Raw genomic sequence first — 13,403 nt, forward strand, 5'->3', positions numbered from 1 at the left:
ATTGACATTATTGCTGTTTCCAGTTGGTATAGGTATCGTTTGTAGGCGTGGGTGGAGACTATTTGTGAAGTGATTTTGGTTTTTGTTATGTAGTGCTGTGACCTGCCGGGGTATTTTCTGTGCTTGTGGTGTGTTAAGGAAGGATAAAGGTTTTAAAACTTGTAAGTTGGCGTGTGGTGTTTGTTATGAATTTGGATTTGCTTGCAAAAATCTCATGCCCAGTAGATGACAGATTTGTTTGTTGATTTATTTGGCTGGATTTTTTCTTTCGACTGAAGTGCTTTGAACACATTTTGGTTAAAGATTGTTGATTGATATGATGTCTGTTTGGACCACCTTCGGCTGCTCCCTCATAAATATATTTTTGCATAACCCCCTCATTCTCTCATCTTCGGCTCCCCACCCACCCGTTAACCCTCAATTATTTTTTTAGAGGGCAGAAATCAGAAATCGGTTCAGTCCTGCCCTCGTTTTATATTTAGAACTTAATACTACACTTAATACTACTGTAAGAATCCGCTGGGTCTCGAACTGCCGATGCCATTCGGCTGCCCTTCTGTTCCCGCTCAATACGTAGTTTACTGGGTTCGCTACTAGAATTCGCTGTGGTCAAGTTCGCGCAGAGAGAGAGAGAGAGAGAGAGAGAGAGAGAGAGTGAGAGAGAGAGAGAGTGAGAGAGAGAGAGAGAGAGAGTGAGAGAGAGAGAGAGAGAGAGTGTGAGTGAGTGAGTGAGTGAGTGAGTGAGTGTGTGTGTGTGTGTGTTGGTAAGCGTGAATCTAGTCTTCGGAGTCTTGGAGGTGCTGTAAGTTTATGTGTGCGAACAGCGATCTAGGTGGGCTGTCATCAGGTTACGGAATGATGGGGGTGTTCTCGTTTAACGGTTGAGGTTATGTGTCGATGATTCCCGAGGAATCAAATAAATAAACGCCATGAGGCGTTTACGGCATTGATAAGTGACATTTATATACTCAGAAGTGTGTGTGGTGTGCCCCCCTCCCCAAGAACAAAAGTACATGTTCAATCAACTGCGTCATCAGAATGCTGTTTATTTTTGCATTTGTGTTAGTTAAAAGTGAATGCATTTTGTCTTTCTGGGAATAGCTGAGAGAAGAAGCTTAATTAATCCTTGGGATTTTACTCGGGGAAAAGCTGTCTGTCACCTGACCAGCCTACTGCTTGCCAGGAAATCAGTGGAGTATGTTCAGTACACTTGGCAGGCTCACTTCTTATCGCAACAGGAATTTGGCACGTGGAAGATTGTTTTTTGTCCAACAGTTCTCAGACTTTTCCTGCGTAAGACGTAGTTTACTACTACTCTGCTATGACAAGGAGGTCGGATGAGTTCGCTGTTTTTCAGACGTTGCCGTCCCTGCCTATGATAAAATGGCGTGGGCGTTCTGCCCCTCTGTATTTCTTTGGTTGCTAGGATGCATTCTGAGTCCAGTGCAGATTTACTCTCATATATATTGCCAGGGCGTGGAAGTTAATTTGAATTGATGTGTGTCATCTTTCCCTTGTGTGAAGGACGTAATGTGTGAAATATTGTGGTTGCATGGAGGGTTGGTTTAGTTGGCCAGTTGATTATTGATGAGGTGTAGAGTGCATTCGTAGTAGCAGTTACGACTGGTGTCACAATGCGGATATTTATTTTGGTATTTGGTATTGTTTCAGGTAGGAGTGCCTGCAAGCATGTGGGATACTATAGCCGTTGCCCACTTTTGATTCCTAGTGACCAAGTATGGGGTGTTCGTAGCATGCCTCACAATGCCACAAGGAAGACCTCAGGCCCTCGTGCGATTACCTTGCTTTCCGAGGAGGTGTACGGTTATAGATTTAGTGGGAGTGCCTAGTCTGTCTCAAAGAGTAGTTTGAGATCAGGGGATGTACTGAGTAGCAACTTTCATGTGAACTGTAGCTGTAGTGTGTGTTTACTGGTATCAACGAAGACATGGAGGACTAATTTGTCTGAATATCAGCGTTTCAGAAGATCAGTTGTGTGCGTGATGGGGAAGCAGCTTTTTTGGAGTTGGAGATGTGAAGAACCAGACAGAACGAAGCACCTGTAGTGTTTGTGACTTGGATAAGGAATTGCATTGTTCAGGTATGTTAGAGAGTAGAGTTTATTTACATTCCATAGATCCTTCTTAGGACTAAACCAAAGGATGGAGAACAAATCATTTCATACAATACATATAAACTTCAGTACTTTTGACACAATTACAAGGATGTGTTTCACATGTGAATGTACATAACCTTCAGATTCTGCAATTCAAGTATGAAAAATAATTTAAATGCAGGCTTGAACACCTTTAAATCATTTAGAGTTTTAATTGTTGGTGGAAGATCATTAAATGACTTGATACGCGTATAATACGTTCCTTTTTGACGTTTATTACGGTTAGCATAGACTATAGAAAAATTATATACTTGTAATTAATTTTTATTTTATTGTTGAGATTTGTCAAACTCCACTTACAAAATAAAAGTCTAGTCAATGATATGTTGGTGTCCATGAAACCCAAAGTTTCTGGAAATAAATATGACATGCGCCCTGATGTGGAGAAAAGGTGTTTAGAGTATTACAGTAAGTGCAGTACTTGAAAGTTACTGTAACTAAAACATTTGACTTCCCTTACCAGTGAATCTGGCCTGCGTTGTCACTCGTTATAACTTGAAACTGTTGCTTGTGTTTTCCAGGTCGTGGAGACAGCATGTATTGCTCTGAAGTCAAGCACGACGGATCCGTTACCGTCGTCAGTGCTGGGAAATAATTTGCTGTTTCTTGGTGGCATCCCTGAATTTTAATGAAGATGAGAATACAGTGCAGCAGCTTTTCTCCTGTCCAAGGTATATAAGAGCAGTTGGAGGCAGAAGAATATTGTAAAACTAACCTCATTCTTGATATTAAAAAAGTGTACAAAATAAAAGATGTTTTGCCAGCCTGATGGTACTAACATGACATAACAGATTGTTAATCACTGGCTTTTCAACGCAGAATTGTAAGCGAGTCCCATGGCAGTCTATGAGGCACTGGTATAGATCTTTCTCTGAGCACCCAGAACTCATTATTTACTGGTACAGTGAGCCTGTTAGAGGCTGTATCACAATTAGTTTGTGTTTAGTATCCTGCCAGTACCAGGAGGCATCTGCACGTAATGTATTTCTTTCTCATATCATAAACCCAGATTTCCCATTTTCTCTGTCCCTTTTACATCAGTTGCTGATTTAGGAAGCAGCTACTGCATTGGCCACTGTTGTGACCAACATTTTGTACACTGAACATTAGGATGTGAGTGTAATTATCTGTACTCATTGTGATTCGCCGTTGCAGTTCTGATGATCCACATGTGGAGATCTCCGCAGTCCATGGGATTGCGTGCAGATTGCAGGACAAGCAAGCCAGAGCCACTCACCAGATGGCAGTCACAGGCAAGTTCATCCATTTGAGTAAATTGTTTAATGAACTTATTTTCTGAATTGCAATGCCATTATTGAAAGAAGAAGACCTTTTTTCCTGAAAAGTAGTAAATGGTTTTAATGAAATAAAGAACTTGTCTATTTCTTCTATTGAGACTACAAAGAAACAATGAAGAACGTGATTTTTCTTTGCCAGTTTAAGGAACCACATTTTGAGGCTGACCTCCACATTGTTCTATAATTGAGAATGCATGGAGTGTACCTCCATGCTCCCACTGCCTCATGGCATTGCGCTTAGTCACAAGGATAACTGCAGCTGATATAGCGAACCATTAAATGTTTAAAAATCATAATCTGTGTTGGTTTTCTGTAAGTCCAAGTGGTGTTAGAACCCAAAGACCACTGTGAGAACCTGAAATCTCTCTTAAAACCACATTTAGTATGTGAACTGGTTGAAAGCGTCTGACATACTTATTTCTGCTTCATATCTGGAAAAACAGTAAGGCCTGTTGTGTATGTTGGTAGGAGTGTTTGTTGCTGCAGCCATGAAAGAGTTACGACGGTGTGTTCCTTGTTTGTCACTACACAATGGTGGCGATATCTCAGGTAGCTTGTGAGTTCAGTTTTATAAATTTAGATTGTTCAACATTGAAACAATTTATATTACTGATGGTGAAGTTTCCACCTTTGCTTCCAGAAGGTATGATAAAGTGGCATTACTGATGGTGATATGGAAAAAAAATCTAATTGCTACGGCTACCTCTTGCCCCTTGTCGGTTGAATTCACCTTAGTAGTAGAAGTGCTACAGATGTTGGCTGTGTTGTAGTGGCTTGCCATTTCTTAATCTTTCATTTAGGTCCTTTCTCCATGACATCAAAACAGGCGAACCTGAGGGGCATGGACCGACTGGTGTTTGTAGACTCCCTTGCTGTCATAATGGGGCACGAGGAGAGGGAGCCGTGTATCTTGGAGACAGCGATCAACATCCTCGGCTCCAAACAGACGGCAAGCGAACTGTTCGTTAAATATCCACTGAATCAGTGGCAACAGAAGTTGCGTGGGACTGACGTGATGTGTGTGAGTTGTAGAGTTTGTAGTTGCAGTATTATGACGTGTGGAATAATGGCCCACTTGGCGAATGCTTTAAATTTGCTGGGGGGGGGGGGGGAGGAAAGAAAGGCTCCAGTATGAATCTGTGAGTGAGGGAGTTCAGAATTTGTCAGGTCGCTGGTTGTGACACTGTCGTGACCCGTATTTAAAGTTAACTTGTGAATGGGTTTGTAATGAACTTGACAGAATTTGTCTTCTGAAAATGGAAGGTGCTTGTTCATTGGCTAAGGTAGGAGTGTTAACTGCTTGGTGAAGTAAAACTGTGTGCTCTTAGAAGAGTGTGATGTCTTGATTTCTTGAATGTGACTGTATTTTCTCTTTCTGGGAGTAGCAGATTACGAGAAACAGAATGATCCTTCAGATTCTACTGAGCACCATGCTGTTTGTCACGTGACCTGCGTACTGCCAGCCAGACAAGCATTGAAGTACGTGCGGCAACAGTTGGCGGACCGACTTGATGTCAGAAGATTAAACCTGCTGGGACAAAGAAGGAACATCGTATCCGCAAGAAACTGATATCAGTCTGAACGAGGCATTCGTTGTGTGAGTACATGAGCATTAGAATGTATTTGATGTGGTTGTCGTGTGAGAGAGATGAGTCTGTCCAATTTTATTAGGTACTTCAGATGTTGTAAACTTAAATGTGAGATTTGATATGTTGAAAGACCTATGTGCGGTGAGAGATTGGCATAATTGCAGTATCTGTGGTATGCTAGAGGCATTCATGATTCTCTAGTGAATATATTGTTCATAGGACATCAAAATTGGAGGTTAGGTATAGCTTGTAGACGAGGGTGGTGACTATTTGTGATAAGGTTTTGTTAATGAGTGGTTTTGTTTCATGTGTGATGTGTGTAGTGCTGTGGAGCCTTTAATGTGATGTGTTTACTAATTAATAAGTGAGTAATTGCCAAGGTGAGGAATTTAGTTTTGTTGACGTGTGAGTATTGTGCACAGTGACCGGAGCTGCTGGGATATTTTCTGTGCTTTTGGTTAATTTTGAGCAAGGGGATCGGTTATGAAACCTTTAAATTAGGTGATGTGTTGAATGTGATTGCATTTTTTTTCTGGTAATAGCTGCAGAGAAGAAGCTTGATTGATCCATGGGACTTTACTGAGGTTGAAGGATGCGTCACCTGACATGACTACTGCTTGCCAGGAAAAGAGTGGAGTATGTGCAGAAACACTATGGTGGCTCACTGATATGACGACAGGAAATCAATCGGCTGTTATCACGAAGGACCTCATGTCTGCGAGAGATTTATCTCTGTGTCAACTTGACATGCATTGTGTAAGTATACGAGAAATATGATTATCAGATGTGCTAATTCATGATTCACACAATCAAATTCTTTGGCAAGATAGCGAAATATTCCACCAACATGCACTTCATTATTTAGTTCACTTAAGATTTTGTGTGTAAAATTCAATAGCACGTTGTTGCATGTCTTTTTGAAAATTTTTTAGAGAATGCCGTTGGTAATGAAACTGGTCTGTAAGTAGAAATACCTGTCAATTTAGGTAAAGATCTTGTTTATGTTTACAAGATGTTTTGATATCTGCATTGGAACAAGTTTCACAGTTTGAAGGACAGTATTAGGGTGTGGTGTGGAGTACTGGCAGACCTAATAATATAATAAGGTTGCTTCACTGTCTTAACCTAAAATAGACCCATGACAAAAAATGTCTTCTCAAAATGGAATGTGAATTTATTTGCTTTACATGAGGTGTAGGGGCCGTCAAAGACATGTATTTCTTTAATTATTTGATGTTAGTATTCTACCATACTGACTAAAAGACTAGAAAAGAAGAGTGATGGGAGACGACCAATTTGGATTCAGGAGAGGAAGAGGAACCAGAGATGCCATCGGAGTTATGAGAATAATTTCAGAGAGAGTTCTCGATGTCAAGGAAGAAGTATGTGCCTGCTTCATCGACAGGAAGAAGGCTTTCGATCGAGTAAAATGGAAGAAATTAATGAGGATCCTACAGAGAATTGGAATTGATTGGAGAGATAGAAGACTAATCGAAAACCTGTACATGCAGCAGAAAGTCAACGTGAGACTGGACTCAGGAGACACCAACAGCGTTGAGATAGGTAGAGGTGTAAGACAGGGATGCTGCGTATCACCACTTATTTTTAACCTGTACGGGGAATGGCTTGCCAAGGAAGCTGTGGAGACTTCAAAATTGGAGGAAGATCATAATGACTGTAAAGTATGCAGACGACTTGGTAGTATTGGCGAAGGAAGAGGAGGAATTACAGAACATGATGGACAAGTTAGTGGTAACAGGTAGAGAGTATGGAATGGAAATCAACATTGAAAAATCAAAGGTAATGAGGATGGCACCGAGAGCAGAACGTTGTAGTTGGAAACCAACGGCTGGAGAATGTGGAGAATTTCAAGTACTTGGGAAGCATAATCACGACGGACGCCCTATGCACCAAGGAAGTAAAAGCAAGGATAGCCATGGCCAAGGCAGTTTTCCGTCAAGAAGAGGATACTTCTCACTAACAAGTTGGGATTGGAGATGAAGAAGAAACTAGTGAAGTGTTACGTATGGAGCAGAGACCTGGACACTCAGGATGAAGGAACAGAAATACCTGGAGAGTTTTGAAATGTGGTGTTGGAGAAGAATAGAGAAGATCAGGTGGACGGATCGAGTTACCAACGAAGAAGTATTGAGGAGAGTCGACGAGCAAAGAAACATTCTGCAGGCGATTACACGAAGGAAAGCTAACTGGCTCGGACATTACGAGAAGGAATGGGTTACTGAGTGACATCATCGAAGGTCAGGTTGAAGGAAAGCGAGGACTGGGAAGAAGACTGATACAGCTAACCGACGATCTGAAACAAGGAAAGAAGATGAAGTTCCAGGAATTAAAATGAGAAGCTGAGAATAGGGAAAACTGGAGAGTTCTTTTTGGGCAAAGCAATGGACCTGTTGTAAGACAGAACACTGAATAATAATAATAATAATAATAATAATAGTATTCTACCATGTTTTCCATTGGAGGTAGCTCTGCCTTCATTTTATGTGTTTGGCATTGGTATTTTAATTTGGTCAAGAAAGGGGCTTTCTAGGATAGGTAAGATAGCTGCCCTATCTCTCGGTGAGAGACTGAGGCCGAGTTTCTCTTTTTTGAGAGAGTGTTTTATTTATTTCTTGTGAGAGGTTGAGATATCGTTTGAGTCTTCATTGTCGTGGTTTTGAACTTTGTAAATGTTTGCTCATGTTTGATTCTTTTGAAATTGATATTGTAATTATATCTCCTTATCATTGTTCATTTACATCCAGTTTACATAAAATGGGATTGCCGGTGGATGTAATGACACCAAGAACCTCCCCATTTTAACTTCAGAAAGGCCGATACTGTTAAAAGGTTTGTTTTCTTTCCATTTTATCGATGTCATTTCTGAGCATTGGCGATCGGTGGTTGGTATGTTTGACTTATATTCTGTGTTTGTGTTTCACGTACGCCAGTGCATCGGACACGTACCAGTGGACGCGGCGTGTTCTGGAGGGGACTCGAAGCGAAGGGCTCTTTGTGCGTGTGTTGCGGTATCGTTCATTAGCTTACTTTGAATGGCGTATGGTGCAGTCCTTGGTGCAACGTGCAAAGGTAGTTGATTTTTTCGATCATGTAGAGTTATTATTGTCTCTAACGGAGTCCGACGAACGCAAAGGAATTTTGAAATTTCATTCTGATTTGAAATCAGACATTGACATGTGCCCTCTGTTGGCTGTTTAGAATGGTCAAAGATGTAGGCAGATTGCGTGTAGCCCCATTAAATGTAGAGTATGACACACTCTGAGTAGGTAAAGTATTTGAGTTTGGTTGACCACGAGGCTCACCACGGCAAGTGTCAGCCTCAAGGAGAGTGACTTATTTTTTAATTTATTTTAAGAAGCAGAGATATGGATGGAAGCAAATTGGTTGCATTGTGCATTTCGCTCTGTTTACTTGCCCCCTGGACCACCACCATGAGGCACGTGGAAGATTGTGCTGTCAATTTTGTTTTTTGGCGAACACTTCTCAGACATTTCCTGCATAAGACATAGTTTACTACTACTCTACTATGACAAGGAGGTCGGAAGCGTAGGCATGTATCCATCAGCCTTTAGTCTTTTCTGCTTGCGAAGAGGCACACCTACTTTCTCACATGTCACGCCACCTCTACCGAAATGTTCACTAGCATATGTATGTTTTTATTGTGGATTCGTTTGAATCAGGCCACCCGAAAAGGGTCACGGTGTAGTTTGCGTATGCTGCGTCTTCGAGATTTTCAGCTCTTGGAGGATAGCTTGGATTTACTAGGAGTAGGAGTAGCTGCGTTGGAATCAGGCTAAAAGAAAATGGTGATACATCATGTTCTGTAGGTTATAGAAACAGCAAGGTACGTGCTCTGCGTGAAGAGGTAGCAGGATGCTGGCTCACTTGCATGAATTGTTGAGGGTGCGCCGTGTCCGTAGTTGGCTACGATCTCAGGTACACACTTTCGTTCGGCTATCCCGCATCTGCAGGGCTTAAGAAGTCTGGGTTAGAGTGCGTCAGTAGCTGGCCATCAGGCTAGTGGTCGACATGTATAGTTTTGTTGGGCGATGCTTCGTCCATGCCAGGCGACTGGTTGACGTGAATATCTTGCTTAGCTTAGGCTGCGTCTGTAGCCGTGTGCCTTGTCAGTTGTATGGGTTTGTTTGGTAATGCTGCATGTGCAGTGCTGTACCAGTTAGGTTTATGTTTGCTTGCCTACTTTGTGTCTGAAATAGGCCACCACTGTAGAGGTTTGTTATTAATCCTAGGTTGCTGCGGTAGCAATAAATCTTTTCACATGCTTAGTTTGGCCCAGCTGTGGTCGTAGAAGGCAACAAGACCACAGGCAAACATTGGTCAGTCTGGGTTGCGTACATAGATTCCTAGTGGCTGAATAAATCACAGGTTGGGTTGACAAGGCTCTGTCCGAAGAGATCGACTGTGTTGAAGGCCGCGTCCATAGCAGCTTACTGCCTTACTTGCATAGGTTTGTTGTGTCAGGCTTCGTCCAGAGGAGGATAATTTGTAACGTGGATATTACGATAGTACTAGGCAGTGTCCTTTGCTATGCTGCGTCCGTAGCTGGTAGGAAGTCTATCACAAGAATGATTGAAAGAAAGTGATTTAAGAAGAACTGGAGTGCACGGAAGCACAGAAAAGAATGTTTAAGAGCACATGAAATTTTGAAATATAATAAATTGTTTCAAATACAGAAAAATTGAATTAAATTAATTCTTAACGTTTAATTTAGACAGAAGAAAAATAAAGAAATTTATTTAACTTGTTCACTTTACTATTGTTAATCTTTAAGCGTTAAAAAATTTCTGGCAAACACTTATTAAAGTTGAAGTAGTACATTATGTTCATGAGATGGGAAGCCATAAATGCAACAGATGATGCTTACATACACATTAACAGATCACTCTTAAAGATATTGTGTGTCTATTAACCGACTAACAAAGTTCTAATTCTTCCTTATACTGGTGATGGGTTCCTTCTGTTGATTATGCATGGCCGGCGCACTGTAGCAGTAACATTAAGTGATCTGTAAATGTGTTTGTATTGTCATTGCTTCTTGTTTGTGCGAGGAAGCAGACAGGCAACTTATTTAAGAAGATACAAGATGATTTATAGTACAATACAACTGATAAAGATACAGAAGGAAAGATGCAATTAAGTAAAACTGAATTTAAAATTGTAGTATCATACAGTTGATATGTAGTTATGATAAAGTGAGGTCTGATGACAACTCCCTAAAATGCTACATTCTTAGAGGCATAGGTTGGTGTGGCTAGGCTACGTCCACAGCAAGGTACTTTCTCGAGTGTATTGGGTGATTGGGCTATGCTGTGTCTAAAACAGGCTACCACCTGATTGGCATAGGTTGTTTACTTTAGTGTGCGTCCAAAGCGTGAATAGGTTCTTTAGCCGAGGCTGCATCAAGTACGTGGGAGTCGTATGTTGGTCAAGGCTGCATCTGAAGCAGGTTAAGGCTATCGGTAATTTTTGCGAGGCAAGCGAGCTACATCCTAGCGTGTTTAATTTTCTGATAGTTGGCTGCGTTCTAAGCAGGATACAGGCTCAATTGCATAGATTGGTTGGAGTAGGGTACGTCCGTCGCAGGTTACGTGCTCAGTTCCAGATATGTTTGGCCATACTTTTTGACGTGAAAACGTTCGAACATTCGAACTAGAATATAATAGTGACGAAAATTTAGAACTCTGATGTGCGTACCTTCAGAAATTCTTTAAACTTGAACTAGTGAATAATTTGGACAAACCAACCACGCAAGGGAAAACTTGTATAGATTTGACATTTGCAAGAGGTATTCAAATAATTTCAAAGCCATATGTATCCTACTTCTCATACCACTACCCTGTATTCAATAAATGTAAGTTGCAAATGAATTAAACGATTCAAAACAAAAATTTTGTTTAATTTCAATATACACGATTTTTTCTGCAGCGATCTGCTCTGTTATGGGCATAATTTAGTTTGGCTGTGCTCTATGCTCAGGAGGCTTCTTACACATACTTGACAGGTCACCACCATTCACCGACCTCACTACGAACATATGTTGGTTAGGCAAGGCTTTGCTCGAAGCAGAGTTATTTTCCGTAAACCGCGTACGAAACAGATTACTGGGAGATGGCTGCGTCCGAAACGGGATACTACTGCATACGCTTTATTTAGTTGGGCTAGGCTGCGTCCACAGTTGTCTTCATTCGTTCGTCTAATCCGCTTCAGGTTGGTTGGGCTAGGCTGTGTCCGTAACAGCATACGTCCTTAGTAACTTAGGTTTGTTGGGTTTGGTTGCGTCCAAAGCAGGGTACTTTCTCATGTGGATGAGTTGATTTGGCTTGTCTGTGTTCTTAGCTAGCTACCAGTTCAGTGGCATAGATATTGTTTGACTAGGGTGCATCGGGTGCATCTGTAGGTGGCTGTATATTTGTTGTGCTAAATAAAAGCCATATATCCATTTCGTTACTTTTATTTCATTCCCATATCGCAAAGAAAATATTACCCGCAAACGCAGACATATTCGTAATGCTATAAAGCGTTGCACTAGATGGTATACCAAGTTATTATTAAGGGTCCTGAAATCCTTGCTACTATTCTTAAATTTATTTTCAATTTTAGCTTCTCTCAGCAACAATTTCCCACTTTGTGGAAACAAGCAGCTATTGTTCCATTTTTAAAAGAAGAAGACAAAACTGTTTCTGTTATAAACTATAGACCTACTACCATAATTAATAATGTTTCCAAAATATTTGAAATTATTGTACATACCATGTTTCTTATAATTTTAATTCTAAATGAATCCCTTGTCAACATGGTTTTAGTAAATCGAAATCCACCACTTCTAATCTGGTTACGTTTTTGGATTTATTTTCCCCTATAGCTTGTTCCCAGTCTCAAGCTGATGCATTTTATGTTGATTTTATCATTTATTTACTTCCATCATTTTGTTTTCTATATTACTCCATATTTATTAATGTTTTCTTTAAATCATTGCTTTACAGACTAATAATGAACATCAGATGAACCACGCCATATAAAAAACAATACCTTCGTTCTAATATATAAGAGTAATTCTGATAAGAACATCTTCCATAAACTGCATAACATTGTAAAGGATTGTAATTCGAGTTTTAAATTTACCAATCTAATTTATACCTGAAGACGGTTAAATATAACCGAAACATGTCGTAAGAGACGTTCCAATTTCTAAATCGATCATTCGATGCGGAACGTGAAATGATATTTTAAATATTTGATCATCTTATTATAAATTGTGATTTGACATTTATCAGTGTTGTTTCGCATGTCTTACGTTTGCACAAACTTGGTGACTATGAACTGTCTGCTGGTTATATGATTGATTTCTTAGTTACCTAACCAGCAGACATTCGCAAGTACGTTATTCTGGAGTTTTGTCATTTCCTTTTGATTTATTGTCTGGGGGTTTGGTGCCAAGCAAAACAGAAAACTACCGCGCGCCGTCTGACTTTGCCTCAGAACGGGACCTGCTGACTACGACGCACCGCCGGACATTGACTCGGAACTCGACCGACCAAGTAGCATGCACCGCACTCGCGCGCACACACAGAACCCACGGCAACGTACTTTATGTGATTTCTTATTATATTATGTTTTTACTCTTTTTTGATTCTACCCAAATTTCTTATTCTCTCAAAAATATATATCCATATTTATATACACATGCGTATATATATTCTTAATTTTATTCTTATGTAGTCGGTATCGCCGAGGGACTTGTGCTGTCAGGCAACGCGGAAAGTAGCACGCACCGAAGAAGTTAGCCAGTCAGATATCACGCACCGTGTGACTTTGACTCAGGCAGCCAACTACGGCACACCGCACACAAACGAGACACGGTAAGCTGCTGATGTTTATTTATATTTTAATTTGGAGTTCCCCCCCTTCTCTTATTGATTCATTCTTCGCACTGCGTCGTACATGGACGGTCGAGCTCTGCGGCTATGTCCCACGGTGCGTGGTAGTTAAGACAGTCGAGCAAAATCCGTCATAAATAAATCTGAATCTGCCTTCAATGTGTGGATAATGGCAACCCATATCAACATGAGTACCATCAGACATACATGAATGTACAAAAGAAATGTATTTAATCTCTATCTTATGTGTACATGGGATATACGGATGTCCGCACGTAGGAACGTTGAAACTTCGATATCAGCAGACGTGCGTGATTACACCAAACGCACTGATGGTAATGTTTGGCATGTATTGCCTTACGTCAGTGGTCCCCAACCTTTTTTTGCCCAAGGGCACATTTCAGAGTTTATGAGATCGTGG

The 13,403-nt window shown here is 40.7% G+C and overlaps 1 protein-coding gene across 2 annotated transcripts; it reads left to right on the forward strand.

Annotated features, from left to right (window-relative positions):
* The first annotated feature begins 1,319 nt into the window (after positions 1-1,319).
* Positions 1,320-13,141, forward strand: LOC147875136 (transcription-associated protein 1-like). 2 transcript variants are annotated; one of them, XM_087354622.1, is made up of 10 exons: positions 1,320-1,498; positions 1,672-2,101; positions 2,698-2,847; positions 3,332-3,429; positions 3,943-4,023; positions 4,275-4,495; positions 4,860-5,071; positions 5,606-5,819; positions 8,015-8,153; positions 12,825-13,141. In XM_087354622.1, the coding sequence occupies exons 4-7, from the start codon at positions 3,417-3,419 to the stop codon at positions 4,920-4,922; spliced, it is 378 nt and encodes a 125-aa protein (XP_087210748.1). In that variant the 5' UTR covers positions 1,320-1,498; positions 1,672-2,101; positions 2,698-2,847; positions 3,332-3,416; the 3' UTR covers positions 4,923-5,071; positions 5,606-5,819; positions 8,015-8,153; positions 12,825-13,141. The 2 variants fall into 2 exon arrangements, with proteins under 2 accessions (XP_087210748.1, XP_087210754.1); XM_087354628.1 differs by lacking the exons at positions 1,320-1,498; positions 1,672-2,101; positions 2,698-2,847; positions 3,332-3,429 and having other exon boundaries at positions 3,943-4,030.
* The last annotated feature ends 262 nt before the right edge of the window (positions 13,142-13,403 follow it).

Source organism: Zootermopsis nevadensis, unplaced genomic scaffold, assembly GCF_977971745.1.
Source record: "Zootermopsis nevadensis isolate Lab colony 2312 unplaced genomic scaffold, Znev_1.0 Znev_ptg000002l, whole genome shotgun sequence".
Taxonomy (NCBI): Eukaryota; Metazoa; Arthropoda; class Insecta; order Blattodea; family Termopsidae; genus Zootermopsis; species Zootermopsis nevadensis.